The sequence below is a fragment of the Archocentrus centrarchus genome, unplaced genomic scaffold (assembly GCF_007364275.1).
Source record: "Archocentrus centrarchus isolate MPI-CPG fArcCen1 unplaced genomic scaffold, fArcCen1 scaffold_40_ctg1, whole genome shotgun sequence".
Classification (NCBI taxonomy): domain Eukaryota; kingdom Metazoa; phylum Chordata; class Actinopteri; order Cichliformes; family Cichlidae; genus Archocentrus; species Archocentrus centrarchus.
In genome coordinates this window covers 172,525-199,815 of record NW_022060266.1, presented here as the reverse complement: position 1 = coordinate 199,815, position 27,291 = coordinate 172,525, and the positions used below count along the sequence as shown (strand labels likewise).

General features: G+C 42.5%; 1 protein-coding gene across 1 annotated transcript; it reads left to right on the top strand.

Moving 5' to 3' along the window:
- The first annotated feature begins 504 nt into the window (after positions 1-504).
- LOC115776901 (putative ferric-chelate reductase 1) lies at positions 505-23,268 on the top strand. The gene is made up of 15 exons (XM_030724711.1): positions 505-736; positions 1,538-1,674; positions 2,342-2,439; positions 2,533-2,704; positions 8,780-8,998; positions 9,767-9,868; positions 10,016-10,160; positions 11,214-11,321; positions 12,302-12,417; positions 12,644-12,730; positions 18,081-18,172; positions 18,749-18,807; positions 18,925-19,062; positions 21,857-21,888; positions 21,967-23,268. Exons 1-15 carry the CDS (start codon positions 517-519, stop codon positions 22,054-22,056), a joined length of 1,815 nt encoding a protein of 604 aa, XP_030580571.1. The 5' UTR covers positions 505-516; the 3' UTR covers positions 22,057-23,268.
- The last annotated feature ends 4,023 nt before the right edge of the window (positions 23,269-27,291 follow it).

The following is a 27,291-nucleotide window of genomic DNA, read 5'->3' as shown; positions in this document are numbered from 1 at the left end:
GAAACTATGTGCCACCTTTTTCAATAATATCTTCCTTCAGGTCACCTTGAATCGGTCAAGTCACAGCCATGTTCACCCATTCCCGGCATCATGGAGCTGCTACATGAACTTTGAACCTCAAATCATTCCAGACTGAACTGTTTCAGATCTTAAATGGGGGTGTCTAAATGCTGACCATATTGGTCAGTCAAACCTTTTTACTTTTCTGGTTTTTGAAAGTGTAAAAATGGAAATAAATTGATCTTGTTTGAAATAATTTGGCTCATATTGTACTTGCTTAGCTATCCAAAGCAGAATAAAATAAGTGTGACAGAGGAATATAGAATAGAGATTCTTACTGCTGCTGCTGAGTTACCTGAAAATCTGGAAAATCTGCCAAGTCATGGTGAAGTCATGAGCTGAAACTAAGGATGAAACTGACACTCCCACTTTAATCTGTGGTGGCGCTCCACCCCTCCACCAGTAACACAGCAGCATTGTGTTGCTCACAGTCCGTGTGTGGCACACACTGCAATAATGAGTCGCCTGGAAAGTGATGGTTTCTTTGCAGCGGACCTTGTTGTGCTGCTGCTGGTGTGTACGGGTCCACTGGTCCGGGGCTTCCCCTCGGGTCTGGTTACGGACAGCTGTGGAGACATGCGACCCCGTCACTCTGGGGCTACCCCACAGACAGCACCGTCACCCTTCACTGTCACCACAGGCCAAAGGAGCTACAGCCTGGGAGAGGATGTCAAAGGTGAGGCTTGACCTGGAATGCTGTTCCAGTTACGGAGATGTGCAGATTCATGTGCTGTCAGTGATGCTACCACTCCTTCTGGTAATATCTGGTCTTTAGAAATGCATTTCTTTATTTGTTGTGATGACATTTTCTTTATTGCAAAGTTTATTTGTAAGAGATAAAAATGCGGCCAGTTCTGCTCTGAGTGAGTGCAGGAGCAGCTGAGTGCACACAGGCTGAAGAGAAAGGCTCAGCATCCTCACATCAGAGAGGGAAGCGCGAGACCGGCAACGACAACATCCGAGCAGCGCGGTCACAGCGTGGGAATGTCACGAGTTAAACTAGTTAATCTAAAGCTGGATAGTGAAGCTTTGATACAGTACACTAATTATAAAGCACCAGGAGACAAGTATCCCTGAAAGGAATGCTCTCTCCTAAAGTCTGTCCCCAAAACAGGGAAAACAGTTCCTGCTTTCATTCTTGTGGAATATTTTCACGGACAGTTTGGGATGTAATTGGTTTGCTTTGAATACAGTAAAGCTTAAAAATACAAATCGAATAAACCAGATAATTGGGACATTGTTAAGATAACTGTGGGAAATTTACAGTGTTGCAAAGAGTAAAGGGACAGCCTCTGCTCAGTAAAGAAAACAGGATCATGTAAATGATTTTTACCATAATGTATTTCTTCAGTTTGTTACCTGATCAGCACCAAACCACCACTTACATTCCTCCAGCACCTAATACATAAATTCACATCAGTAGGATTTTCATGGATGGAAACACTGAGCTACATTTTTGGTTTTCCATGATTCCCAGTTGAGCTGCTGGGCCCGGCCTCCACGCCGTTCACTGGTTTCCTTTTAGAGGCTAGAGAGGTGGGAAGCCAGACTCCTGTGGGTTCCTTTGCCATACCAGCAGGGGGTGCTCAAATCCTCACCTGCAGCCAAAACCCTGTGAGTTTCCCCTCTTATTCCAGAGCTGAATGTGAGCAGCACGCACACCACAGCAAGCAGTGTAATATATTTGCAGTCTCACGCACTACGGTGATGCTTTCACATGTTTGCTTGATGGTCTTTGTTCCACTGTAATTAATGAAGTGTAGAAAACAGACATTCTCAGCTGATCCTCTCATTAAAGTGATGCACAGTAGAGAGAATAAGAGCTTTGATAACAGAAACATGCTGTTGACACTCTGGAGGACACGATCATGTATGATACACCTTAACTCTGTTAGTTTGATGCCAAAAGCGTCATTCAGAAGTGGCGCTTTGAGTGAGTCTAGAGTTCTCCATTTCTTCTGTTAGAAAAAAATGGTTTTCCCACTTATTACGACTAAATATGGAATTCTGTCTCTACTGCCACCCATCATTGTGTGAATATGTTCTATAACTCAGGTAAAATGGATAGAAACCTTTGGTGCTTCACTAATATAAAATGCCCAAAATGCAGTACCTACACTACATACACTGTCTTTGTGTGGCAATGAGCACACAGTTCAGGCACAATACTGAGACTGTAACATGTCAAAATAAGAGGATATACAGTATAGTCATAATCTGTGTGTGTGCGTGTGTGTGTGCGTGTGTGTGTGTACACGTGTGTGCGTGTGTGTGTGTCCAGAACTCAGCTGTTTCCCACTCATCAGGTTTTACAAGCAGCTACATTCAGGTGACGTGGAGATCAGAACCATCGAGAGACATGAAATCTATTCAGTTCCGGTAAAGTCTATTAATTCTATTCTGCTGCCTTGCTCAAGAGTAATCAAAGTAATTTTCATAACCCTCAATGTTCATACCTTGTTGTCCCTGCAGTGCATCCTTTGTGCAGAATTTCAGGACATTTTGGGTTGATGTGATGAGCCCCGTCCTGACCTTCAGTAATGACAGTGCTGTTGGACCTGCAGGTGCCCTCAGTGCATCCAGGTCCACTGGTACACCAACACACAACACTGCCAATGGCAACATACAGCCTGCACGAGTTGCTGTAAGTAACCGTGTGCGTTTCAAACACAGTATGAAATTAGGTACCAAACTACAAACCCAGCAGTTATTCTGGCTGACTCATCAGCCACATAGGCTGATTTGAAAGTGTCCATTGGCTCTGAGGCTGATGGCAGGCGACCGTCACCTCATCCTATCCCAGGGGAGACTGTGGCTCAGGGGTGAGGTGTTTACCAACCAGAAGGCTGCTGGTTCACTCCCTGCCTTCTCCTGTATGATACTGACACTGGACCCGATGCATCTGTGTTACTGTGTGAATGTAAGAGCAGGTGTTTCAGTGTAGAAAGAAGTGCTCGTATGAATGTGTGTGACTTAGTGTTGTAGTACTCGAGATCGGTCTTGGTCTCGAGACCGGTCTCGAGACCGCTTTTTGATGGTCTCGGTCTTGTCATGGACTCGACCGCATTTGGTCTCGGTCTTGTCATGGACTCGACCGCATTTGGTCTCGGTCTTGTCATGGACTCGGACCTTGCGGACTCGGGATTTTATTTCAAGACCAGTCAAGACCACAGCTGTGGAAATATCACTAAATTGCCAGAATACTGTCCAATTTATTTGTTAACATCTTTGCTTTTATTGGATGCAAAACGTACTGATTCAAATCCAACAAAGATTGCGCTCCTCTGCCTCTCAAAGGAGCGCACCTCACAGACTCTGCCCCAGCTAGGTCGCTGCTATTATCACTGCTTACGCCTGTATCATTTCACCGCAGTTTGCAATCTACCACAGAGCACGGACAGTTTCATTCACAGTGTGTACGTTTGATCTCACTATGGTCACGCGTGTGCTGCATAAATCGAAATAACAACCGGCATGAACACAAGGAGAAGTAAGAGGGAAAATGAAGATCAAAGGAAAATTTCAGGCTTCCGATTCAACAAAAAAATCCCAACATGAAAGGTAAATACCAACCTTCATGTATTTTGATACACAAACTGAAAATTTAATGCAAGTTTTAGGGCTGCAACAATTCTTGGAATAACGCAATTCGATTATTAAAAATCCTCGACACAAATTTGTTGCTTTGATGTTTGGTTTCAGCTCTGCAGCTCAGGTGTCTCTGTGTAAGCGGAGCATTTCCAAAAAAACAAAAACGACCCTTTAACACGAGTGGATCGCTGAGATGTTTTTCACGCCCCCACTTCTCTGTGCTGTGAGTGCGCATGTTTGAATGTGCGCGCATGTTGTGCAGAGGATGTCAGCTGTTATTTTTTTCTTTACGTCAGCTGTAGCCACCAGAACAGACCTATAACCACAGTGTACTGGGGAAAGGGGGGCTGCCATTAGCACTAGCAATCGTTCGGTGCCCCTCCACCACCATCAGTACAGAGGGGCTCCTTCAAAATGTTTTTATCAACCACCTGATCAGCAACATGAAGAACAGAGAACTTTGTAGCTGCTCCATCCACCCTGTTTGTTTCACACAGAGAAACATCTGCAGTACGGAAGTTAAAATATGCTGATGAATTGTTAAAATGAAAAATTATTTCTTATCCAATTACTTGATTAACTGACGGAGTAATCAATTGAATACTTGATTACTAAAATAATTGATAGTTGCAGCCCTACTTGTATTCAGAAAGCCATAGTCAAACATTAGTTTTCAGCACCAGTAGAGCTGTGAGAGGCCTTCAAGAATAAAATACTACAGTTCCCAGCAAGATGATGTCACTTCCTATTGTTGCATTAAAAACGTGATAGTTTATGCTCACAACATGGTGGCTGATATTCAAATGTAGGAAATGCTATTAGCAGCCGAGGAATCTGGATTATGTTTTTGTTGTGTATTTTTTTATGTGATTTCTGCAAACACAGTGGAAGGAAACGGCACTCTGGGACACATTAAATGCTTAATATATAAATGTAACTTTTCTGGATTATATGCAAAAATGATCATTCTATCAATCTAATAAGGCCTGATTTAGAGTTCTACATTGATCCTTTGTGCATAACTGAAAATCCTCTCTGAAGCAAACCTGACATGCACCTCGAGAAATGTAACTACACGTCCAAAAAAACTGATTACTGCTTTCTGGTTATGTCTTAGGCCCCATCACTCAATTAACAAGTGGGAGCGGCATTTAGTGGTTAGTATTAGCTTACTAATTAGCATTAGCATTAGTGCTGGGGTGAGGAATATTTCTTGCTAGAACCCTGAAGTTACCATGGCCACCACCAATGGTAACAGCAGAGAAGTAAGTAAGTTGTTTCTCCGCCATTAATACATTGAGCTAGTGGTGGGCAGATTGATCCTGATATCGATAATATGGATGCCAACGTTGGTATTGGTATTGATCAATATCAGTGTGATGAGATCGATACTTTGGCTTCAGTTTCTCTCCTGTATGCAGTGCTGCGGTTTCATCAAAGATGCGAGCTGACTGTCTAAGTGTCGCTCCTGTCACAGCACAGAGCACTTTGCTCCTCCCCTCCCCACAGTGTTTTGTTATACTGTCATGTGATGCATAACATATTTTATTTGGGAAAAAAAAGGATTTTGCTATGAAACATTTAAATCAAATTTAAATTTGTAGAAAATTAGTGAATGAAGGAACATTTTTTATTAAATTTATGAAATTTATGAAAAAAAAATCCAGACATCAATGTATGGGGAAAATTGTTTTGTTAATGTTCTATTGTTTCAGAATAATAACTTTTATTTTGATAAAGTATTTTCTACTTACATATAAACTTTGCCCAATTCTATTCTGGGTTTTAACTAATTAATGATCCAAAGGAAAAAAATCTCAAACCAGTTAAACTTCATGGAAATTCTTCATAATTATTAAAAAGTATTGGTATCAGTATTGGTGATAATGGCCCTGTGTTTACTTGGCATAGGATCGATACCAAATCTTGAAGTGTCGCACACAACTACATTGAGCAGCATACACCAGGAGTGATTGACAGTGCTAAGACCCTCCTCCTGGCTCTGACTGGTTGTTTTTGACTGGGAGCGGTTCAGGGAGGAGGTGAAGGAGCTCCATTTTTTTCGCAGATTATCGGTCTCATACTGTCTGACATGGTGACAGCTTTAACAAATATGTAAAAACCAGATTTTTTATAAAAGTTACATCCTGCAGCTTTAATCTGTATAAGATTAAAGGCTTTAGTTCTTACTGTTGATGAGTGTTTGCCATTTTTTCAGTTTTACACATTTAGCTATGTGGTTTTGAAAAAGCTCCCATTTTTACAAAGGTTGTTGGTTTAAAAACAACACAACTTTATGCATATTTTATGAAAGGCAGAGAAAAGTTAAGACTATTGTGATGAACTATGAATAATTGTTTTACATTCTGTGATAAATGATGGAAGTCACCCAGGAGTATTAAATAAACATGGTTATATTTATTTGAGCTGTGAGTTTTTAATATCAGGGTAATTTTATGGGAATGCGGATCTTTCAGATCAATTTGAGAAGTGATTTTGATCATGTTTCACATTTTATTGTGTCATATAGCATCAGGCACTGGTCTTGGTCTTGTCTCGGTCTCGCCCCCCCTCGGTCTTGGTCTCGACTGGTCTCGGACCCTAAAAGTCTTGGTCTTGTCTCGGTCTCGGGTTAGGTGGTCTTGACTACAACACTAAGTGTGACTGGCTGAATGAGGCTTTTTAGTGAAATGCAGTATCAGTCCAGATACATTAATCCTGCTGACGTATCCAGTATGCTGCTGCCTGTTCAGCACTGACACATGAAATGGAAAGCTATCCACAAACTGGCCAGACGGATCAATATAGTGATTAGCAAAATTGCTGTTTTATTCATTTATTCTTTCTTCAGGCAGAAAACATTTACAGTAGTTCATGTCTAAATCTGTGTAAGCTGGTCCTCCACAGTCCGTCTACTTTTTCATTTTATACTCCAAATCCATACAGTATAAAAGCAATTATATTTGTTTTTCCCTTTGAAATCAACACATAAATTCACAAACAGGAAACAAACATCATCAAGGAAACTCGGAGCGTGTTTGACGCTTGTCAGTTTCCGTGTTCAGAGCTGTTAGGAGGTCAGAACCACATCCTGAAGCAGACACAGAGAGAAGGGGTTACAGCGGTCCCTGCGGTTATTACACGCTGCTGTGGGAGAAAGAAGGTTCTCCCTGAGGAGCGTCAGGAGAATTTGCACAGAAAAACAGAGCAGACTCTCTGCAGGTGGAGCTGTCAAAACACTGCTCCATCCAGCAGTAACTTCACACCAATTGATGGGAAAGTTTCTCTGAGGCCACATAAAAAAACGTATTTCCAGCTTCAGAAAAACAAAAAGACGACCGTTTTTCTGTTTCCTGTTCTTTACAAATTTATGTTTTTATGAATGGGTGTGTGTGTGTGTGTGTGTGTGTGTGGGGGGGGGGGGGGGGGGTAATTTGGTTTGCATTATATGGATTTGGAATAATGAGAATGAGAGTAAAACAACATCAGAACCGGTCAGTGGTCACATTAGAACCACATATTAGAACCACACACTAGTGTTTCTCACATGCATTTCTCACATGATGTTTGTTCTGTTAACTGTAATTTCCCCACTGTGGGACTAATAAAGGTATTCATTCATTCATTCACTCATTCATTCATGCCGTTTGGTCTTGCACTTTTCTCTCATGAGAATTCCCAGCTGATTCCCAGAAAATTCACAGGCTGATGTCAGGGCCAGCGTGGCGGTCACTTGTTAGCGCTGCCCGTGACCCGAGGCCTCTGTGGATGTTGTGCCGTCAGATCAGTTTGTGACTGTAAACAGGCCATGGGGTGGAAGTGAGAGCTGGGCTCCTGCCCTCCCATGATCCTCCATCCATCCATCCATCCATTTTCTTCCGCTTATCCGGGGCCGGGTCGCGGGGGCAGAAGCCTAAGCAGAGAAGCCCAGGCTTCCCTCTCCCCAGCCACCTCCTCCAGCTCATCCGGAGGGACCCCAAGGCGTTCCCAGGCCAGCCGAGATACATAATCTCTCCAGCGTGTCCTGGGTCTACCACGGAGCCTCTTCCCGGTGGGACATGCCCGGAACACCTCACCCAGGAGGCGGCCAGGAGGCATCCTAATCAGATGCCCGAGCCACCTCAACTGGCTCCTTTCGATGTGGAGGAGCAGCGGCTCTACTCTGAGCCCCTCCCGGATGGCCGCACTCCTCACCTTATCTCTAAGGGAGAGGCCAGCCACCCTTCAGAGGAAACTCATTTCTGCCGCTTGTATTCGCGATCTTATTCTTTCGGTCACTACCCAAAGCTCGTGACCATAGGTGAGGGTAGGAACGTAGATCGACCGGTAAATCGAGAGCTTCGCTTTTACGCTAAGCTCCCTCTTCACCACGACGGACCGGTGCAGCGTCCGCATCACTGCAGAAGCAGCCCCGATCCGCCTGTCGATCTCCCGTTCCCTTCTCCCATCACTCGTGAACAAGACCCCGAGATACTTAAACTCCTCCACTTGAGGCAAGAACTCGTTCCTGAGCCGGAGATGGCACTCCACCCTTTTCCGGCTGAGGACCATGGCCTCAGACTTAGAGGTGCTGATTCTCATGCCAGCCGCTTCACACTCGGCTGCGAACCCTTCCACTGCGAGCTGGAGGCCCCCCCCTGATGAAGCCAACAGAACCGCATCATCTGCAAAAAGCAGAGATGAGACTCTGAGGCCACCAAGGAAGAAGCCTTCCGCCACCTGGCTACGCCTAGAAATTCTGTCCATAAAAATTATGAACAGAATCGGTGACAAAGGGCAGCCCTGACGGAGTCCAACACCCACAGGAAACAAATCCGACTTATTACCGGCTATACGCTCCCATGATCCTGAACCGGATAAACGTTGAATGGATGTACTTGTGTACTCACACCGTGTGTCTCCGTGTAGCTTGTTAGCAGAGTTGCATAACAGTAATGTTAGTAATATACTGAGATTGTGTAATGAGCTTTGTCTTAATGGAAATACAGAGAAATGGGAAAACAAGATGATTTACAGTATATTCAAGCACAACATGTTGATGCTACAGTTTCTGTGTGTGTGTGTGTGTGTGTGTGTGTGTGTGTGTGTGTGTGTGTGTGTGTGTGTGTGTGTGTGTGTGTGTGTCCAGAGGTCAGCTAGAGCTGGATCAGCTGGATCCATCTCTAGTGCTGACTGTGGAGTCACCAAGGTGTGCTTCAGTCAGCCTCCACGCTGTGACCCTGCCGTCGATGCTAACTGTTACTTCATGTCAGCCATGATGTTACCCGGTGGTGCTGCTGTCCACTATGAGATGTCTGGTCCTGTTGAAGGATACGTCGCTTTTGGATTCTCTGATGATCAGAACATGGTAAAGACAAAATTCTGTTGAATGTTTTTAGCAGTCACAACAGTGAAGCTCTTGATGCACGTGTACAAACAGCACCTACAAGCTTTGTGAGCAAGGCAAACTCATCCACAACAAACCACAGAATATTTTCTGAGAACTTCAGCGGTTCCAGAATGGGAACCATAATTATAATTCGCTGCTTTAAAACTGAAAAAAATTAGAACCGGTTCATTTCTTTGTAAGTGAGCAAACTTACAAATTCAGAAGGGGCTCAAATAATTATTTATTAGTATGCACAGGTCCCATTGAGTATATATTCTATATATTTTCACCTTGCAAAGGAAAATGGCAGAGATGTTAGATTTTAGTAAGTCACTACTTTGGTTCTGGCCACATTTTACAAGAGACATAAAAGCTATTTATATCACAGTCAATCAATTTTTTGTGACTAAATAGCTTCTCTAACAGAACCAACTTCAGACAAGAATATCATGTTTTGGCTTGAATTAATATCTAATTAATAGCTTATATTAATATTAATGTCAGATTTGAATGCCGTGGCACATACTGAACACAGCAATGCTCTCCAGCTGATGAAGTGAAACTGGTTCTCTGTTTTCAAGAGCCCAGAATATGATTTTTAGAGAACATCTAGTTGTGTTGTTGTTGTTGTTCAAAACTGCCCTTTGTTTAATATCAGCAAGTTTAGCTTTTTTTTGCCTGGTAACTGATGGTTAAAAATATTTTAAAAATATTAAAAGATTCATTCTTATGTTTGTCTTTTCTCAGGGAAATGATGATATTTATATTTGTGGCACAGAGAGTAACGGAGCAGTCAGAGTGCAGCACGCGTTTTCATCAGGACGAAGCGCTCCACAAATCCTCACTGCGGTACTGAAGCCACAATGTTTCTGTTTAATGACAAATCTGAAGTGCTGTTGCTGCTCCTGTGAAACGTGAACTGCTCGTGTATTTCTTGTTTTTTCAAGTTTATCATATGAATTATGTCTGAGATTTTTGTGTGTGTGTATCCAACAGGCGAACGTTTATAATATTACTACATCAAATCAGAACAGTGTCATCAGCTGCTCCTTCACTTCCACAAACACAATTTCTACTCAAAGGACTTCTGGTTTCAACCAAACCTACTACCTGTTGTTTGCCCACGGATCCAGCCGCAATGGTAACTGGATGCACCTGATGGTTTGTTCCTTTATAGAAAGGACACTTTCAAACGATACTTGGGGAGGAAAGAAGCTTTAGTTTGAGAAGCATTGAAAGCTAACTAGTCAAGATTTATGTGCAGGTGACTGGTGAACACTGCCACACATAAACCATCCCCACAGCTGTAGCCTGACTAGCTTGTAGTTCCTCATAAGGTAAAAATGGCTTTGGCTTCAAAGCCTTAGGCTGCATATGTGGTAAGGGAAGCCTGGTAGGATGGGTTCTGTTGTGAACAAAGGGAGAAGGGATGGACATATAAATACCTACTAGAAAAGGAGTGTCCAATTTCAGGCTGCATGCTGTGAAGGTGCCAGCACTCTCTAAATTTAGGAGCTAATTTAAACATGAACAAATTTAAGCACTTTGCTCTGAACAAATAGCTGATTAACACAATTTCACTGCAGTAAATATTACTTACTTGGAACATTTATGCAGAGTCAGACTGTGCTTCCTTTTCCAGCAGTGTCAGAATTTGTGTCCCTCCCAGTTTATGAAAAAGAAACTCATTCTTTTACCAAAAAATGACATCATGAGGAATCCTAAGCCTGTACCTAAATGGTAAATTATAGACTCAGACTTCCATTCCTTTCATACGTTGGCCGTGTAATATAAATGATTCCAGCTGTGGATTTGAGTTTCTCATCTTGGCTGACAGATCAGGTGGTTCTTGGTCTCCATTCTTTCTTCCGTTTTTCCGGCTGTGTTTCTCTTTTTCACATTACCATCAGTGTCAGATCATCAACATGTTCATGTTAGTGAGTAATGAAGCCATTTTTAATTTCTCCCACCAGGACAGGGGTGGGGGTACCTCTGTGAGCACACATGAGCTAAAACAGCCTCACATGTGGGAACGTGGTCACAGCTTATTCTGTAACAATTAAAAGGGTTACATAGTGTGTGAAATGTTCACCTGTGTGGCTTATACATACATACACACACATGCCTACACATACACATATTCATATATGGACATACATGTGTATAAGCTTTGAAATAAATATCTTTCCTACAGGACAAATCCAATTCCATTCGGGGACCTTCGTCAGCACTGACAAGATCGACATTTCTCACCCTGCAGTCATTGGGAAAAATGCATTTCCTCCAATCATAAAAGCTCACGGTAAGATCCTGCACAGAGAGATGTGTGCGTCCGTGTTATTTTAATTCAAAATGATGTTGACAAAGCCCTTTATTACTGACTTTGGCCAGTTTGTTGACAGCTGTGTTAAAAGATGGATAGTCTGGATCCCCAGAGGATAGATGGGGTGGCTGTAGCTCAGTAGGTAGAGCAGGTCACCTACTGATCGGAAGGTCAGTGGTTCGATTCCTGGCTACTCCGGGCTGCATGCCAATGTATCCTTGGGCAAGATACTTAACCCCAAGTTGCTCTCCGACCGTCCCGTCGGAGTATGAATGTGTATGAATGTTAGCTAATTAAAAAGCACTTAGCTTAGTAAACATGGAAGTGCTTGTATGAATGGGAGTGCATGGGTGAATGTAAAACGTGTTGTATAAGCGCTTTGAGTGCTCTGACTGAGTAGAAAAAGCGCTATATAAGAACTAGTCCATTTACCATTTACCATAGATGCTACTGGAGACACGGGGACATTTCCAAGACATTTAATTGACACTATTTGATCTATAATATTTTGTAGACTTACAGTTCTTTAAATTGAACTGTATCTGTTGCATTTCACAGAGACAAGTGACTAAAAAATGATGGACTGGCTTGGACACATTAGATTAGTGATCTCTTTAGGGATGATTTCAGGAGACTCTCCAGGATTCAGTACAGTTCTCTGCAACACAATCTACAAATGTTTAAGAACAGTTTTATACAATTGGAAGCTATAAAAAGGTTTCTATGCTCGAGTCCTCCTAATGGCCTACCTCTAAGAATGACACTGCACACAGGTGCTTCACTACTTTGGTCCAAGGTTGCTGCTCGGCTGCCAGTTACTCTTGTTCTCTTTCAAACAGGGATTTGACTCACGCTGTCAAATGCTTCCAACTACTTATAGTCAGTTGACAAATACACAGACAATGAGCTGAAGAAACCAAAACAAGGTTAGAGAATTCCAACATTAAACTGTGTTTCAGGATCCCTGATGCTGATAGCCTGGATGACCACAGGCTCGCTGGGAATGATGGTAGCCCGATATCTGAAAAAAATGGCCAAGGGAGAGAAACTGTGCAACAAAGATGTCTGGTTTGTGGTGAGACATGACCATGTACTACTATGTATTTTCCACATAAAACCAACGCTTATGAAAAAAGCACATTCCAGATGCAAGCACACAATAAGAAAATATTAAGTCTCATATCTCAGATATGTTAGATTTGTAAGACAGCTTGGTCCAATCGTAATCTGATCTGGGAACAGCTGATTCTGTATATGTTTGGCTGGCTCAGTGTGACGTTGTGTTCTTTGTGTTTCTCCAGGTCCACGTTGGAGCAATGATTGTGACGGTCGTGGCCACGAGCATTGCTTTCATCCTCGTTTTCTCGTATGCTCAGGACTGGGCTGGGGTTAGTCCACAGGCTCTGCTAGAGCCACAATTATCACAGTTCTTATTTTTCATTACAGGTCAGCAATAATCAAATGGCATAACTGGGTTTACCTGTGGCTGTTATGAGGTACACTCCAAACGTAATGTCTGTGATTTTTGACTAAAAGCATGTTTGTCCTACGGGAGCCATATAACAGTGCTGGGATTATGCGCATGAATCAGGAAGGGTAAGAACACAGAACTCAGTTGACTGGAGTCTGTAATCATCCTTACACTGCACACTATAACCACAAAGGTTTTTAAACTCGGGGCGCCTGGGTGGCTTAGTGGTGAAGCCGGCGACCACATACATATGCCGCGTTGCGGTGCGGGGCGGCGTGGGTTTGCGTCCCGGCCTGTTGCCAATTTGCCTGCGTGTCTTCCCTTGTATCTTTCCCCCATTTCCTGTCTCTCTCCACTGCTAACAAAAGCTGCTGTGGCCAAAAATGCAAAAAAACTCAAACAAATTCCTCAAGACGTGACCAGATTTTTAATAGATTTCAATGCAGACGAACTCCCAACTCTGTACACAGTTACTGTCCTGTAATGTTGCTGCATATTTCATAAAAAATAAATGCCAAGCCTCTAAATACTCAGTCTTATCAATTTTGAGTGTAAAAGTGCTCTTTATCATCTCAAACTGTTATAACCGTAATTATTCACTGGGTACTGTACTGTAATTCTAATACTGCCATTTTAAAACTGTATTTACAGGAACATACAAGGAAAACAAAAAAATACTTCCAAATATTTGTTTAATAACAAGAATCAAAGTGTTTCAGACTGCACAGTGTTACTTCTTCTGGTTCTACTGTAAGATCACAGATAAACACTCTGCACATGATGTGTTATTATTATGGCCTCACCCCCAACACGGTCAACAATAAAGTTAGCTTAAAAGTACAGGCTCAAAGTCAGGATGTGATAGAAAGTCATAATAAACAATTTACAGGTGTTGCTCTAACATACAAATCATAACCATAAGCACATTACAGTACTGTAAAAATACAGTACTGTGCAAATATAGTACTCTGCAAATTCAGTACTGTAACGTGGGTGTATTTTGCCCATAATTTTCTCTAAAACTGCTCAGTGACATGTACGTCACCAGAGGTACAGTGGAGGTGAGCCTGAGGAGGACTCAGGTTAAAGAGTATTCCTGTAAATACAGTTTTAAAATGGCAGGATTAGAGTTACAGTACAGTACTCACTGAATAATTTATAACAGTTTGAGAATCAAAGTTGATAAGACTGAGTATTTAGAGGCTTGGAGGCTTATTTAGGAAATATGCAGCAACATTACCGGACAGTAACTGTGTACAGAGTTGGGAGTTAATCATCATGTAAATCTATTAAAAATCTGGTCGCCTCTTCAGGAATTTGATTGAATTTAAAAACTTTTTTATTATAGTGTGCAATGTAAGCATGATCATGTATCATAATTTGCAATAAAGAAAAACCTCTACTGGACCGAGTGTGTTTCTAGGTCGTGCAGCACCCATACCGTATTACAGGGGTATTCAACTCCAGGCCTCGAGGGCCGGTGTCCTGCACCTTTTAGTGTCCCTGATCCAACACACCTGAATCAAATGGCTGAATTACCTCCTCAGTATGCAGTCAAGTTCTCCAGAGTCCTGCTAATGACTTCTATATTTGACTCAGGTGTGTTGAAGCAGAGACACATCTAAAACCTGCAGGACACCGGCCCTCGAGGCCTGGAGTTGAAGACCCCTGCTGTATTATGTAGAATAAAAGTGTAACATAAATCTGTGTGCGGCTGGCTTGATGTGACTTCGAGAATGAGGGCTCACTTGACTGCTGTCTCTTTCCCCTCTCCTCCTCTGTGGTCTGCGTGGACCTGGGAGGCCACCGCTGATGACGCTGGCTGGGAGAAAATCCGTGGCCGGATTTTCTCTCAGCCAGCGTCATTGGTGGCAGAAACTGTGAAACATCCCTTTGTGATGGATCAAGGATCCGATAACAGCGTCTGGCAATCATAGGCTAAGATAACTAATACATCACTGATACATCAGCAATACATCAGTGATCCCCGAATAGTTGGAGCACACCCTGCGGACTTCCTTCTTAAAGATAGGGACCACCACCCCAGTCTGCCAATCCAGAGGCACCACCCCAGATCTCTGTGCGATGTTGCAGAGGAGTGTCAACCAAGACAGCACTACAACATCCAGAGCCTTCAGGAACTCAGGGTGAATCTCGTCCACCCCAGGGGCCCTGCCACCAAGGAGCTGTTTAACTGCCTCAGCAACCTCAGTGACAGGAAAGTCACCCCCCCCCCCCCCCCCCCCCCCCTCGTCCCCAGACTCTGCTTCCAGTACAAAAGGTCTGTCAGTGGGATTAATGAGGTCCTTGAAGTATTCCTTCCACTGCCTGGCTATAGCTTCAGCAGCACCCCACCCGCACTATTCTATTCTATTCAATTCAATTCAATTCAATTTTTATTTATATAGCACCTCACCTCAAGGTGCTTTATATTGTAGGGTAATGACCCTAAAATAATTATAATAATTACTATAGACCATGTGAGTAGAGCACCGCTTTCCTCTCCTGAGACTCCTGACAATTTACGATAAAAAACAAAAATTGCCAGAAGTCCTTTACTGTGGCCTCACTGAACTCCTCCTACACCCGAGTTTTTGCTTCAGCCACCACCCCCAGCCACGTTCCCCTTGGCCTGTCGGTACCTGTCAGCTGCCTCCGGAGTCCCACAGGTTAATGAAGCCCAATAGGACTCCTTCAGCTTGATGGCTCCCTTCACCTCCGGTTTCCACAATCTCATTCAGGGATTACCACCACAACAGGCACCAATCACCTTGCAGCCACAGCTCTGAGCAGCAGCCTCAACAATGGAGGTGTGGAACATGGTCCATTCAGACTCAGTGTCCTCAGCCTCCCTCGGAATGCTGTTCTGCTGGAGGTGGGAGTTGAACATCTCATGGACTGGGGCCTCTGCCAGGCATTCCCACCACACCCTCACGACACATTTAGGTGTGCCAGATCTGTCCAGCATCCTCCCCCACCACCTAAACCAACTCACCACCAGGTGGTGATCAGTTGACAGCTCAGTTCTACTCTCTTCACCTGAGTGTCCAAAACATACGGCTGCAGATCTGATTATACGATTACAAAATTGATTATCAACCTGCAGCTTAGGGTGTCCTGGCGCTACGTGTACTTATGGACATCCTTATGTTCGAACATGGTGTTTGTTATGGACAAACTGTGGTTTGCACATAAGTCCAATTAACAGAACGTCATTTGGGTTCAGATCAGGAAGACCGTTCCTCCCAATCATGGCCCTCCAGGTCTCACTGTCATTGTCCACGTGAGCGTTGAAGTCTCCCAGTGAGACTATGGAGTCACTCCACAAAGGGTGGGTACTCTGAACTGTCATTTGGTGCATAAGAGCAAAAAACAGTCAGGATCCATTCCCCAGCCCTCAGGCGCAGGGAAGCAACTGTCTTGTCTACTGGTGAAAACTTCTACATACAGGCAGCAAGCTGAGGGGATACAAGAACACACACCCCAGCTCTCCGCCTCTTACCAAGGGCAACTCTAGACTGGAACAGAGTCCAGCCCCTCTCCAGGAGACTGGTTCCAGAGCTGTTCTCTCTCAACCTCACGCACTAGCGCAGACTCCACCTCCACAGAGGTGACATTCAATGTCCCAGTAGCCTGCCTTGTGTGTTTTGTATTTAGTTTTATTCCCAGTATTGTGTCTCATCTTCATTTCTGTGTCAGTACTCCATCATTTCCTGTTTACTTTGTCAGTCCTTGTCTCTGTGTTTAGTTTGACTTCCTGGTCTCAACTGTTATGATTTCCTGCAGCTGTGCTCCCCACCTTGTTGTTCTCTGTGCATATATGGTCTGTGTCTGGTCTTGGTTCTTTGTTGTGTTGTCGTCAGTGTTTACCACGTTGTGTGTCTCTCTGCACCCGAGCAGCTCCAGTATAACTGTGTTTATTGTTTCTTGTCACTTCCCAAATAAACCACTTCAGTTGTGCTCTGCGAGTCTGCGTTCTGGGGTCGGCTCCGGCCTGCTACACAGTTAGCCATGACAGAACCAGGCTCAGGGAAGGACTGTCATCTGCAGCTTCTGGCTGTGGGCTAAAAAAGAGGACATAGTGACACCAACAGGACAAAACACAAACTATGAAGTAGACAAAAGTTAATGATGTACAATAGTGGCTTATAAGTGCACTGAGTGCCTGGATGTCTACTAACTGCAGCTTATTGGACTATTTTTGTTGTAGCCTCTCCCAGAGGCACTGATGTCCTGGAACCTGCACTGGTATTACTTTGGTATGAAAGAGGCATAGAATAACTTTAGCTATTGTCTTTTCATTCTGCTGTTATTTGTGGACGCTTTACCTTTGCTCAGGTAGTAGAGCGAGCCATCTACCAATCAGAAGGTCGTGGGTCAATCCCCAGCTCCTTCAGTCTACAAGTAAATGGTAAATGGACTAGTTCTTATATAGCGCTTTTCTACTCAGTCAGAGCACTCAAAGCGCTTATACAACCTGTTTGCATTCACCCATGCACTCCCATTCATACAAGCACTTCCATTTTTACAAAGCTAAGTGCTTTTAATTAACTAACATTCACACACATTCATACTCCGACAGAACGGTCAGAGAGCAACTTGGGGTTAAGTATCTTGCCCAAGGATACATTGGCATGTAACCTAGAGTAGCCAGGATTCGAACCGCTGACCTTCCGATCAGTAGGTGACCTGCTCTACCTACTGAGCTACAGCCACCTTGGGCAGTATACTGAGCCCTTAGGCGTAGATATGAATGTGTGTGTGAGACTGGGTGGCTGACACATGCAGTAGGAAGTGCTTTGAAAGGTGCTGTATGAGTACTGATCCATTTATCACTGGAAGGTGTTTGCAGCTCATTGGAGGGTACTATCAATATTATTTCATGTGTAGCATTTTAGACTGACATGCAGTTTGTCGCTTTGTTTTTTATTTCATTCAAAAATATACTTATCACTGAAAACTCACATGCAACAAGAGAGAATTATTTAGGTTGCAGTAATTTGAGCTATAACTGGCATGGAGAACTTCTAAGCATTTTTATACAACACAAACCAAAGGCAGAGACAACACAATGGAGGATATTGTTAAGTGACCCTGATTAATATTAATGCTAATTATTAAAACTACCCAAACAACTTTTTCTGTGGCTTGTAGCCAAATGATGCAGCTCTTTTAAAAAAAAGTGTTTCTTGAATTTTTTATTTCTCTCTGTAGTTACACCTTCAAACAGCTGTCAGACTGATATTTATAATGTGTTTGGGCTCCAGGGGGCACATCCAGTGTTGGGCTGCCTGGTTATGATCCTCTCATTGATCCAGCCTATAGGGGCTATGCTGCGCTGTGGACCACAACATCACCTGTATGTACCCATCTGTGTGTTTGGAGTTTACTATTGCAGGCTGAGAGACATGTCAGAGTACTCTGTTTGGGCTATTAGCTTAAACATGTTAAATATTAGCCGTCAGTCTGTTTCTTTCTTTGGTTCAATTATTCAACAATTTTTGAATACACCATCAACAACAGGGATGGGGCAGCACCTGCTTAATGACTAAATGCACTGCTAACTCTGCAAAGTATCAGTTATCAATGTCATTGAGCACTCCGAGAGTTACTGACAGGAACCAGAAAGAGGAGCATATTTCTTCTCTTCATTGGCTCCTTGTTAAATTCACAATTGGACTGGATATAAAATTCTTCTCCTCACATAGAAAATCTTGAATAATCAGGCCCTGCCATATGTTCATTTCTTAAAGACCTGATATTGCCTCGTTATCGTAGCAGATCACTTTGCTCTCAGGTACTTTGTTTAGGCCAGTATTGCAGCATGAAAGCTAGTTATTACCTACTGTTCAACAAATGACCTGCTCTGTTTGTTTTTTTTCTTCCAAGGCCTTCAGCAGCTGATGATTTCATATTGATTCTTTTTCTTTGATAGGAGGTATCTGTTCAACTGGTCACATTTTTTAAATGCAGTGGTAATAAAAGCTATAGCTGGTAAGATTTGTTTTACTTGATGCTGTTTGGCACTTGTTCAGAAACCCTAACATAACAGCAGACACACACTGACCCCTGCTGCCAGTGTTGAAATGCCCATTTGTGTGTGTCACACAGTGGCAGCCATATTTACAGGCCTGGACTTGATTGACAGCACTAATGCATGGCTGATGAAAGTGATGGGTGGCTTCCTTGGCTGGGAAGCTCTGTTTTACATCATGTTGGAGGTCCATGACTGGAAAATTAAGCATACAGGTAAACTTTTCTTTTTCCTCATTTTAGTGATTGAAGAAATCAATCATAGCTACTTAAAGCACTTCTAGAGGTTAACTGATAAATAACATGGTGAACTAAAAAGGTCTTCTTGGGATAATACACAAAAAGGTGACAAATGAGATTAACATTGTTATGGTCCCTAACTTAATTGCTCAGAAAGAACCCCATATATAAATGCCACAAACAGCTGTCACTCAACAAGCTATTAATAATGAAATCATGGTTACTCAGAGGTGGGAGCCCCGGCTAAAACAAACATAACAGGAAGGAGACTGTGAACCAACCACACAGTGGGCTGTTGGATTCAGGCTTCTCCCCTAAACGAATTCATTAACTAAATGAATGAAAACTGAAAACAGTCATTACTCCCTCTCAGACTGAACACAGCAAACAGAGCTTTATGAGTAACAGATAGGAGATGTGATGGAGATCTGCTGGGAGGAGTAGGGAAGTGACAGGATGCCAGCTGCAGAACCCCCAGGCTCCGCCTTCTCTGGGTTTATATTGTGTTGCAGTTCATCAGCAACCAATCAGCACTGGTGACACACCAGAGAAGAACAGGTTAATGAGGATGACAGTAAAACAATAAGATAAAACCTGGACCAACACCCTGAGGTAACAGCATCTAAAAGCTTTGACTTCTACAGTGAAGGAATCCAGTGGCTATTTTGAGGCTGTTCTGGCAGCATTATGTTCTTTTTCCTTGTCATCTGCCTGTATATTTATTTTAGGTGATACCCATTATTCAGAGGTACAACTGGGTCCATAAGTCTGAGGCCCCTACTGAAGATCTTGAGTTTCATTTTTTTATAGTGGTAGATGACAGCAACAGTTATCTCAGTGCACGTTATTCTGTAAGATAAAGACCATGTGTTACTAGAAAGAAAACCCCAAGTGATCCATAAATTGTCTTGTACATTTGGATGCATGCTTAGAAAACTATGGGTTGTAGGTAAGAATGGCCCATTCATTATACTTACAGAAACTGGTTAACATATGATTATCCTGGCTCAGTAAATGTGAAATGAGTGCATAAAACAGATTATATTAAAGTACAGTTAGGTCTCCAATCTGTTGAATATGTTTTTGAAGTTTGGACTCTACACCACCACAGCGGGTTTTAAATCAAGCATTCAAGCTGTGATTGAAGTGCAGACTTTCAGGTTTCACTTCAGGGGTTTTACTACAATGTAACTGTTTAGGAATTACAGTCATTTTTCTACATAACTGAGATGGCTGTGGCTTAGGAAGTAGCACATTCATCTACTAATCGGAAGGTTGGTGGTTCGATCTCTGGCTGCTCTAGCCTGCATGCCAAAGTATCCTTGGGCAAGATACTGAACCCCAAGTTGCTCCCGATGTGCTCACAAGAGTGTGAATGTCAGGTCGAAAGCACTTAAATGCAAAAGAAATGTGCTTGTATAAATGTGTGTGAATGAAGATGTATTGTATAAAGTGCTCTGAGTACTCATGTAGTGTAGAAAAGCACTATATAAGAGCCAGTCCATTTGCATAGTATCCAATATTCAGGCTCAAAGTAACATAAATTTAAATGTAAGGAGTGTTTTTAATATTTGGATGAAAATCATTTGTAGTCAATCACTGGCTGAAGTCTAGAACCCGTGGACATGTTTCCTCCCTTGAGAAGTTCTCCAGTTACCTTCAACTGCTGCTTGTTTGTGGGTCTTCCTGCTTTCAGTTTTGTATGTCATAACTGAAAAACTGACCTAGACCCAATTATCTGTCTACACTGGGAAGAAACATCTGATCAGTTTTGCAATATTTATCTGAATTTGAGTGGAGAGCACAGCCCTGCACACTTAAGATTAGGAGAAGGGGAAAAGATCTGTGTATTGTGATATTTTGCATGGTGATACGGTATCTATACAGAGACACCAAATATCTATATTTTATTAAATTGATTAAGCTAATGGCTCAGTCAATAAGACAGCAACCTCCTTACATCTAAAAAAATTTGGTGGTTGCCCAGTGATTGTACTGAATTTATATTGAATTTGAGCACTCAAAGCACTTTACAAAATTTCCCCATACACATTCACGCCCTTCTACAAGTTAACATTCACACAGATTCACACTCCCACATTTGCACCAGAAAGAACTGCTCACAGCAGTTTTGCCCTTTGGGGCACCTATATGGGTTTTCTATGGGCCATCCCACTACAGTTTGCCCACAGTAAATTGCCATGTGCCCTGAGGGGTAAAACTACTGCGAGGCCTGCAAGGGCTAACCCACAGTGGGGCCAGTGAGGGTTTTCTGTGGGCCAGCCCACTATGGGTTGACTTGGTTAGATGCTGTGAAGTTGTTTTTCTTAACCATGGAAATGCTGTCATCATGTACTTTCCTTATTTTCTGTGGTCTTTCAGGCATTTCATGAAAAAAGGGGACAGGCCTCACTTGCCAGTCAAGTGCAGGACAAAAAAAAAAGACAATGTATAAAAATGGTTGTAATTCCTAAATAGTTAATGTAAATTTTTGTAAAAGCCTTTGAATTAAAGCCAAAAACATTTTGTTTCCATATTGTTTGTTTCAAAATGGTTTAAGTGGTATTTAAATGAATAAAAACAAATTGAAATTACATGAAAGCTTAAAACTAATATAACTTTATAATATAACTATAATTATGAATCAAATAATTCAAACTAAAATTGAAACTGAAGTAAATGTGTGGGGTAAGGTCAGTGGCCTTGAAACATGTTCTTTGGATGGTTGGTCGTGCCAGTTTTTGATCGTTCTCTCCGCTCTGGGTTTTAGAGAGTACTCCTGCACAGCTGGAATCAGCATTGGTAAGTTGAAAGAAATATAAAAGCAAATAATCATCAATCATTGTGAGGATTTTAATGTAATTTATATTGCTTTGTCAGGTAAAAGGTGATGGTCTGCTGATCGCTCTGTTCTTTCTGGGAAACTTCTGCTTTTTGGTGGCACTTTTGGTTGGAATTGGGATGTCATAAGAGCAGGAAAAGAATGGTGTGAAGCATTTACCTGATGGGAGACTGCAGTGGGACTACTGACCCACTGATGCAGCAGCCGCCAGATCCTGGAAAGTTTTTCTCCTTCTTCATTTTTTGCCGGATGCTTTGGTTTGATTGGTTCTTTTGCTTTTGGTTTCACAAGTGAATATAAGATTAGTTAAGTAGAATGGATATCACCATTTAACCAAACCTCATTAAAATTGATTGTCCATTATATAGAGTAATAATGTCATTTAATTAGTTCTTGATATTGTGGTATCCTAGCTTCTGTTAGTGTTGAGTTGTATTTTATATTTGATTGCTTGTGTTTTAGCTAACTCATGCCATCTCATATTCTCTCCCATGTTGTTGAGTTTGTCTCAGTTCTCTTTCCCTGTTATGTTGCTTCCTGTTTTATGTTGACAGTCTCTTGTGCTTTGCATTTAGTTTTACTTCCTCTGTTATTGTCCTTGATTAGTCTAAGATGTGCCCTAATACTCTTGTGTTTCCAGTCTCCCTGATTAGCTCCTGTATGGATATATCGCCTTAGTTTGCCTGTGTCGGTGTGTGGGTTTCCCTGCCTCATGTATTTGCTTTGTTTGGGGAAATTAGATTACTAACTAATTAAAGGTCAGGTTTTAATTTTACCTCAAGCCTTGTACTGTACATTAAGCATTAAAAAAATAGATTCATATTCTAATGTTCTGAACTGCCCTCACTGTGACGAATCATTACATTGTTGCAATATGATACTATATTCATTGGGGAAAAAAGGACATCGTAAGTTGTGAATTACACAACTAAATTAAATATAAGCTCAGAGCCTGGAAATGTTTACTGTAGCTCAACTATGAAAGGTGGAGGAGAGCACTCAATCTGTCAGCCTAAGGTGAGAAACTCAGCTCTGATTCTCCACCATTCACAGGATAGTGCCAAGAATTTAAACTGCAAGTGATGATATTGAACAATAAATATATTTTTAATAAAAATTATGAGGAAACCTGGCATTAGTTTAAATTAAAAATTACTATGACTTTCACGGATCCTGCTTCCTTGCTCTGTCTGGTACTCTGACCTTCCCACTAACCAATCCTTGTGTTGTAGAGGCGGACCTTCTCCTCCTCAGCTGCCTGCACTGCATGAAAAGTGGGTTTTTCGACAGTTTCTTGTATGTAATATTGACGCGCGCCTTGAGTTTTAGGGCTCTCAGCAGGAGGCTTTGGTCAGAACAGTAAACTGTAGGGAAACTGCCGTGGACTCTCTGTGTCAGTGCTCCCTCAGCTCCCCCCTCTCCTCAGGTCTAGGGCAGACTTTCATATGTAAAGGAGGTTTCTGTGAGTCATACAAATGCAAATCAACTACTCACCAGGGGTCACCAGTACTCACCAGTGGTCTACCCCTCCCAAGTTGTAACCAACATATTTTTATTTCTAAAGCGAAACATTCAAACAAGACTAATCTCACAAGAAATCATTCTAAATTATAAATTTGAATTATCTAGTTGGAAATATATTTTTGGAAGTTTTCAGCTTTCGTCCTTTTTCCAATAAGGCTGTGAGCTTCTGTCTGTGAGCTTCTGTCTGTGAGCTTCTGTCTGTGAGCCTTTGTCATGGAGTTTTTTGTGAACCCTGAACTTTAGTGACTGAGGGAGATAAACAAAGGCTATATCTTGATTTTGGTGACACTACAAGCATTATTTTCATTGAAAAGCAAACTCAGTTTTCAGTCTAATTCACTGTAACTAAAAGTCTGTCACACCATCATCCTCTCCTGTGCAGTGGCTTCCCAGCTAGCATTGAACATTCAGACAACATCCCATGAATGCTGCCATAAACGTTCAGTGAATGTTCACATGCATTAATGACATTAAAGACTACCAAGGCAGATGGAATATGAAAATGTATAAACTTTTATTTTGCTATACATGGATGTACATAAGAGATATCAGCAAAACCTTCATGAGAAAAATGTAAATGTAAAAGGTAAATAAAAAAAAAAATAAGGAAAATTTTCTCAACCTTCTCAGTTGTCCTGCTTAAACAGACAGTGGATGTGTGTCTTCCAGCTCATAGGGGGTCATTTTGACTGTTGTGTTTTCTCTGTATTATTGTAGGGTCTTTACCCACAATACAAAGCGCCTTGAGGCGACTGTTTGTTGTGATTTGGCGCTATATAAATAAAATTGAATTCACTTCAAAAAATTCTTCTCCTCACATACAAGGTCTTGAATAATCAGGCACCATCTTATCTCAAAGACCTCATAGTACCATATCACCCCAACAGAGCACTTCTCTCTCAGACTGCTGGCTTACTTGTGGTTCCTAGGATACTTAAGAGTAGAATGGGAGGCAGAGCCTTCAGCTTTCAGGCCCCTCTTCTGTGGAACCAGCTTCCAGCTTGGATTCGGGAGACAGACACCCTCTCTATTTTTAAGATTAGGCTTAAAACTTTCCTTTATGATCAAGCTTATAGTTAGGGCTGGATCAGGTGACCCTGAACCATCCCTTAGTTATGCTGCTATAGGCCTAGTCTGCTGGGGGGTTCACATAATGCACTGTTTCTCATTCACCTTATTTACTTTGTTTATACTCCACTCTGCATTTAATCATTAATTGATATTAATCTCTGGCTCTCTTCCACAGCATGTCTTTCTCTCCCCTCAGCCCAACCGGTCACGGCAGATGACCCCCCCTCCCTGAGCCTGGTTCTGCTGGAGGTTTCTTCCTGTTAAAAGGGAGTTTTTCCTTTCCACTGTCGCCAAGTGCTGCTCATAGGGGGTCGTTTTGACTGTTGGGTTTTTTCTGTATTATTGTAGGGTCTTTACCCACAATACAAAGCGCCTTGAGGCGACAGTTTGTTGTGATTTGGCGCTATATAAATAAAATTGAATTGAATTGAAATGAAATGAATTGAATTCAGTGTGGCAGTTTCCTCGCCTGTGATTGGACAATACAGATCATGTGCGCGATCACGCTGAAGGTCTGTAGGCCCAAAGGAAATCAGTGCGGTCGTTCTCTTCCGTTCAAACTGAATGGCGTTCTTTGTCTACGCTGCTTTCCTGGTACGACAATGGAGGTCGTCTATATTTCAACACCCCAGAAGCTCCCGGTGAAAGCGGGCCTCTCTACTGGCCAGCTTCAACCAGCCCCGCTGCAGACGAGAAGACGCTGCTGGCTGCAATGAGTGGGTTATCGACTCAGTTACTCAAGTTTCTACTAGCAACTGAAAGACAAGATGCCGTCTATTGTGTAGAGACTCGATGCTCTGGACTCTAACAAAGCCTCACCTACAGAAGGACTCGAGGAAAAGACGGCAGCACAATCCGAAAACCGCGGTAAGACTTGGTCGTTTCTAAAACAAAAATACTAAGAGTGGAGGAATGGTCACAGTAAGCTGACAGATGTATTGTGATTTGGTTTCTTATTTTTATTTCATCTTATAGGAAGCAGTTCCTGCACAACTCTGAATCCAATAAAAGCCGGTATGATCCTCTGCAGAGGTAAGAATCAGAAACAAAGCAGCAGTATTCAATGTGTGGAGGAGAGAAGAACTTAAAATGTTTTTACTCTTATTTATTTTCACGTTTTTTTCCACAGACTGGTGTTGTCTATTGGTGTTGTTTGTTTGTGTGTGTGTTTTTTTGCCTGAATATTGTTTATGTATACACTGTGTTTACACTGTGTTTATTTACAATGTACAAAAATGTTTTCCAGCTTCTTGAAAAACCTGCAGACGGTTCGCCGAACTTCCGCTACAGTCAGCCTCACGGTCTGGAAAAGGCGGCAGCCATTAAAAATCCCGCCCGGTGTCGTGCAAGAAGGAAGCCGGTAAGACGTATTGGATTGTTTTGTTGGTCTGCTGTATTTGTGTAGTTAGCTTGTAAATGCAGTTTTATTTTTGGAAAATATTACTTATTGTTTTTTTAACTTTATATAAAATCTGGCTTCTTTTGAACAACCCAAAATGTATATAAAAAGCAGTGGCGGCCGTGCATTTCACACCTAGGCCTTCAGTAGTGATCCGCCTGAATCACTCCACCCTCAATAACTATTTTATGGCAATAAAAACATCTTTTTATGCGGAAATGCAGTAGAAAGAGCTGTTGCATCACAGATTGAGAGCTCATGTAGCCAGAATAAAAGCATTTACCGAAGAAACAAACCCAAGGTGCACAAGTCTCCTGTTACTGCCGCTACAGCTGCAACACATATAAAAATGCATTGATAACAACCTCATAAAATTATTATTAAGAGAGAAACATTTTAGTCATCGTGACCCCGAAATGAAAGTTCCTGCCCCCCCACCAAAAAAAAAAGACAATCTAACAGTCTCTTTAAGATTTCCCTATTTTTCTTCACCTTTACGTTGTGGAGCTCCGCTTCCCTGCGCACTTGCTCGCTCAGCTGATCCGCTCTGGTGTCCCCGAATGTTTTGCTTGTAAGTGTCTGGCAGTGCTTTGGTGTCTCGTTGCTGCCTCGGTTAGGCAAGTCAAATTTACAGGTAGGAATGCGGAGGCGGTAGTCACGCGAGACTTTGTGAATCTCGGCAGAATCGTCAATGGCGGCGTGATTCCATTTGCAAACATTTGAGTGATTAGCTTTTTTTCCGCCAATTTATAAAGTAGACAGGCTTAAAACTAACAAATCTAGATAGTTTTTTCAGCCTAACTTAAATTCTTTGCAGCAATCTGGAGGACTGTGAAGAGGACCTGGACAGTCTGTTGCGTTACATCGACGGGTGTTTTGAGCGAGTCGTTATGGGGAAACCCGACAAGACGTCGACTCCCTCCACCAGCAAGGGAACTCCGTCCACGAAATGAAGCCGCCCCGAAGATTCCCTAGAGGCGGTATCGCCACCCACCACTAATATTATGGGCATTCTGGAGTCCATTGACAACAAGCTGTCAAGCTTTGACGCCCGCTTGGCCCTGGTTGAAATCCTCCACAAGGAGTTTCAGGCCCTGCGGGAGTCAGTCGAGTTCAGCCAGCATCACGTGGAAACACTGGCTGCTGAAAACGCTGTCCTCAGATAGTCGGTGAATTCCCTCACCGAGGAAACGACCCGGCTCTCAGCTGAAAATAAGAAAATTAAAGAATCTATTATCGAGCCTCGTGCCCGCAGCATGAGAGAAAATCTTGTGTTTTCAGGTATCCCGGAGAAGGCAGAGGAGGACCCGGAGGCTACAGTGAAGGAGTTTATCCAAACTCACCTGAAGCTCCCAGATGACACCGTGAA

What these genes read in the sequence shown, in the direction of transcription:
- LOC115776901 (XM_030724711.1), top strand. Translation starts at nt 517, where the DNA reads ATGAGTCGCCTGGAAAGTGATGGTTTCTTTGCAGCGGACCTTGTTGTG. An exon ending in CCTGGGAGAGGATGTCAAAG is followed by an intron (nt 737 to 1,537) that starts GTGAGGCTTGAC and finishes CATGATTCCCAG; the next exon opens with TTGAGCTGCTGGGCCCGGCC. An exon ending in CACAGCTGGAATCAGCATTG is followed by an intron (nt 21,889 to 21,966) that starts GTAAGTTGAAAG and finishes TTGCTTTGTCAG; the next exon opens with GTAAAAGGTGATGGTCTGCT.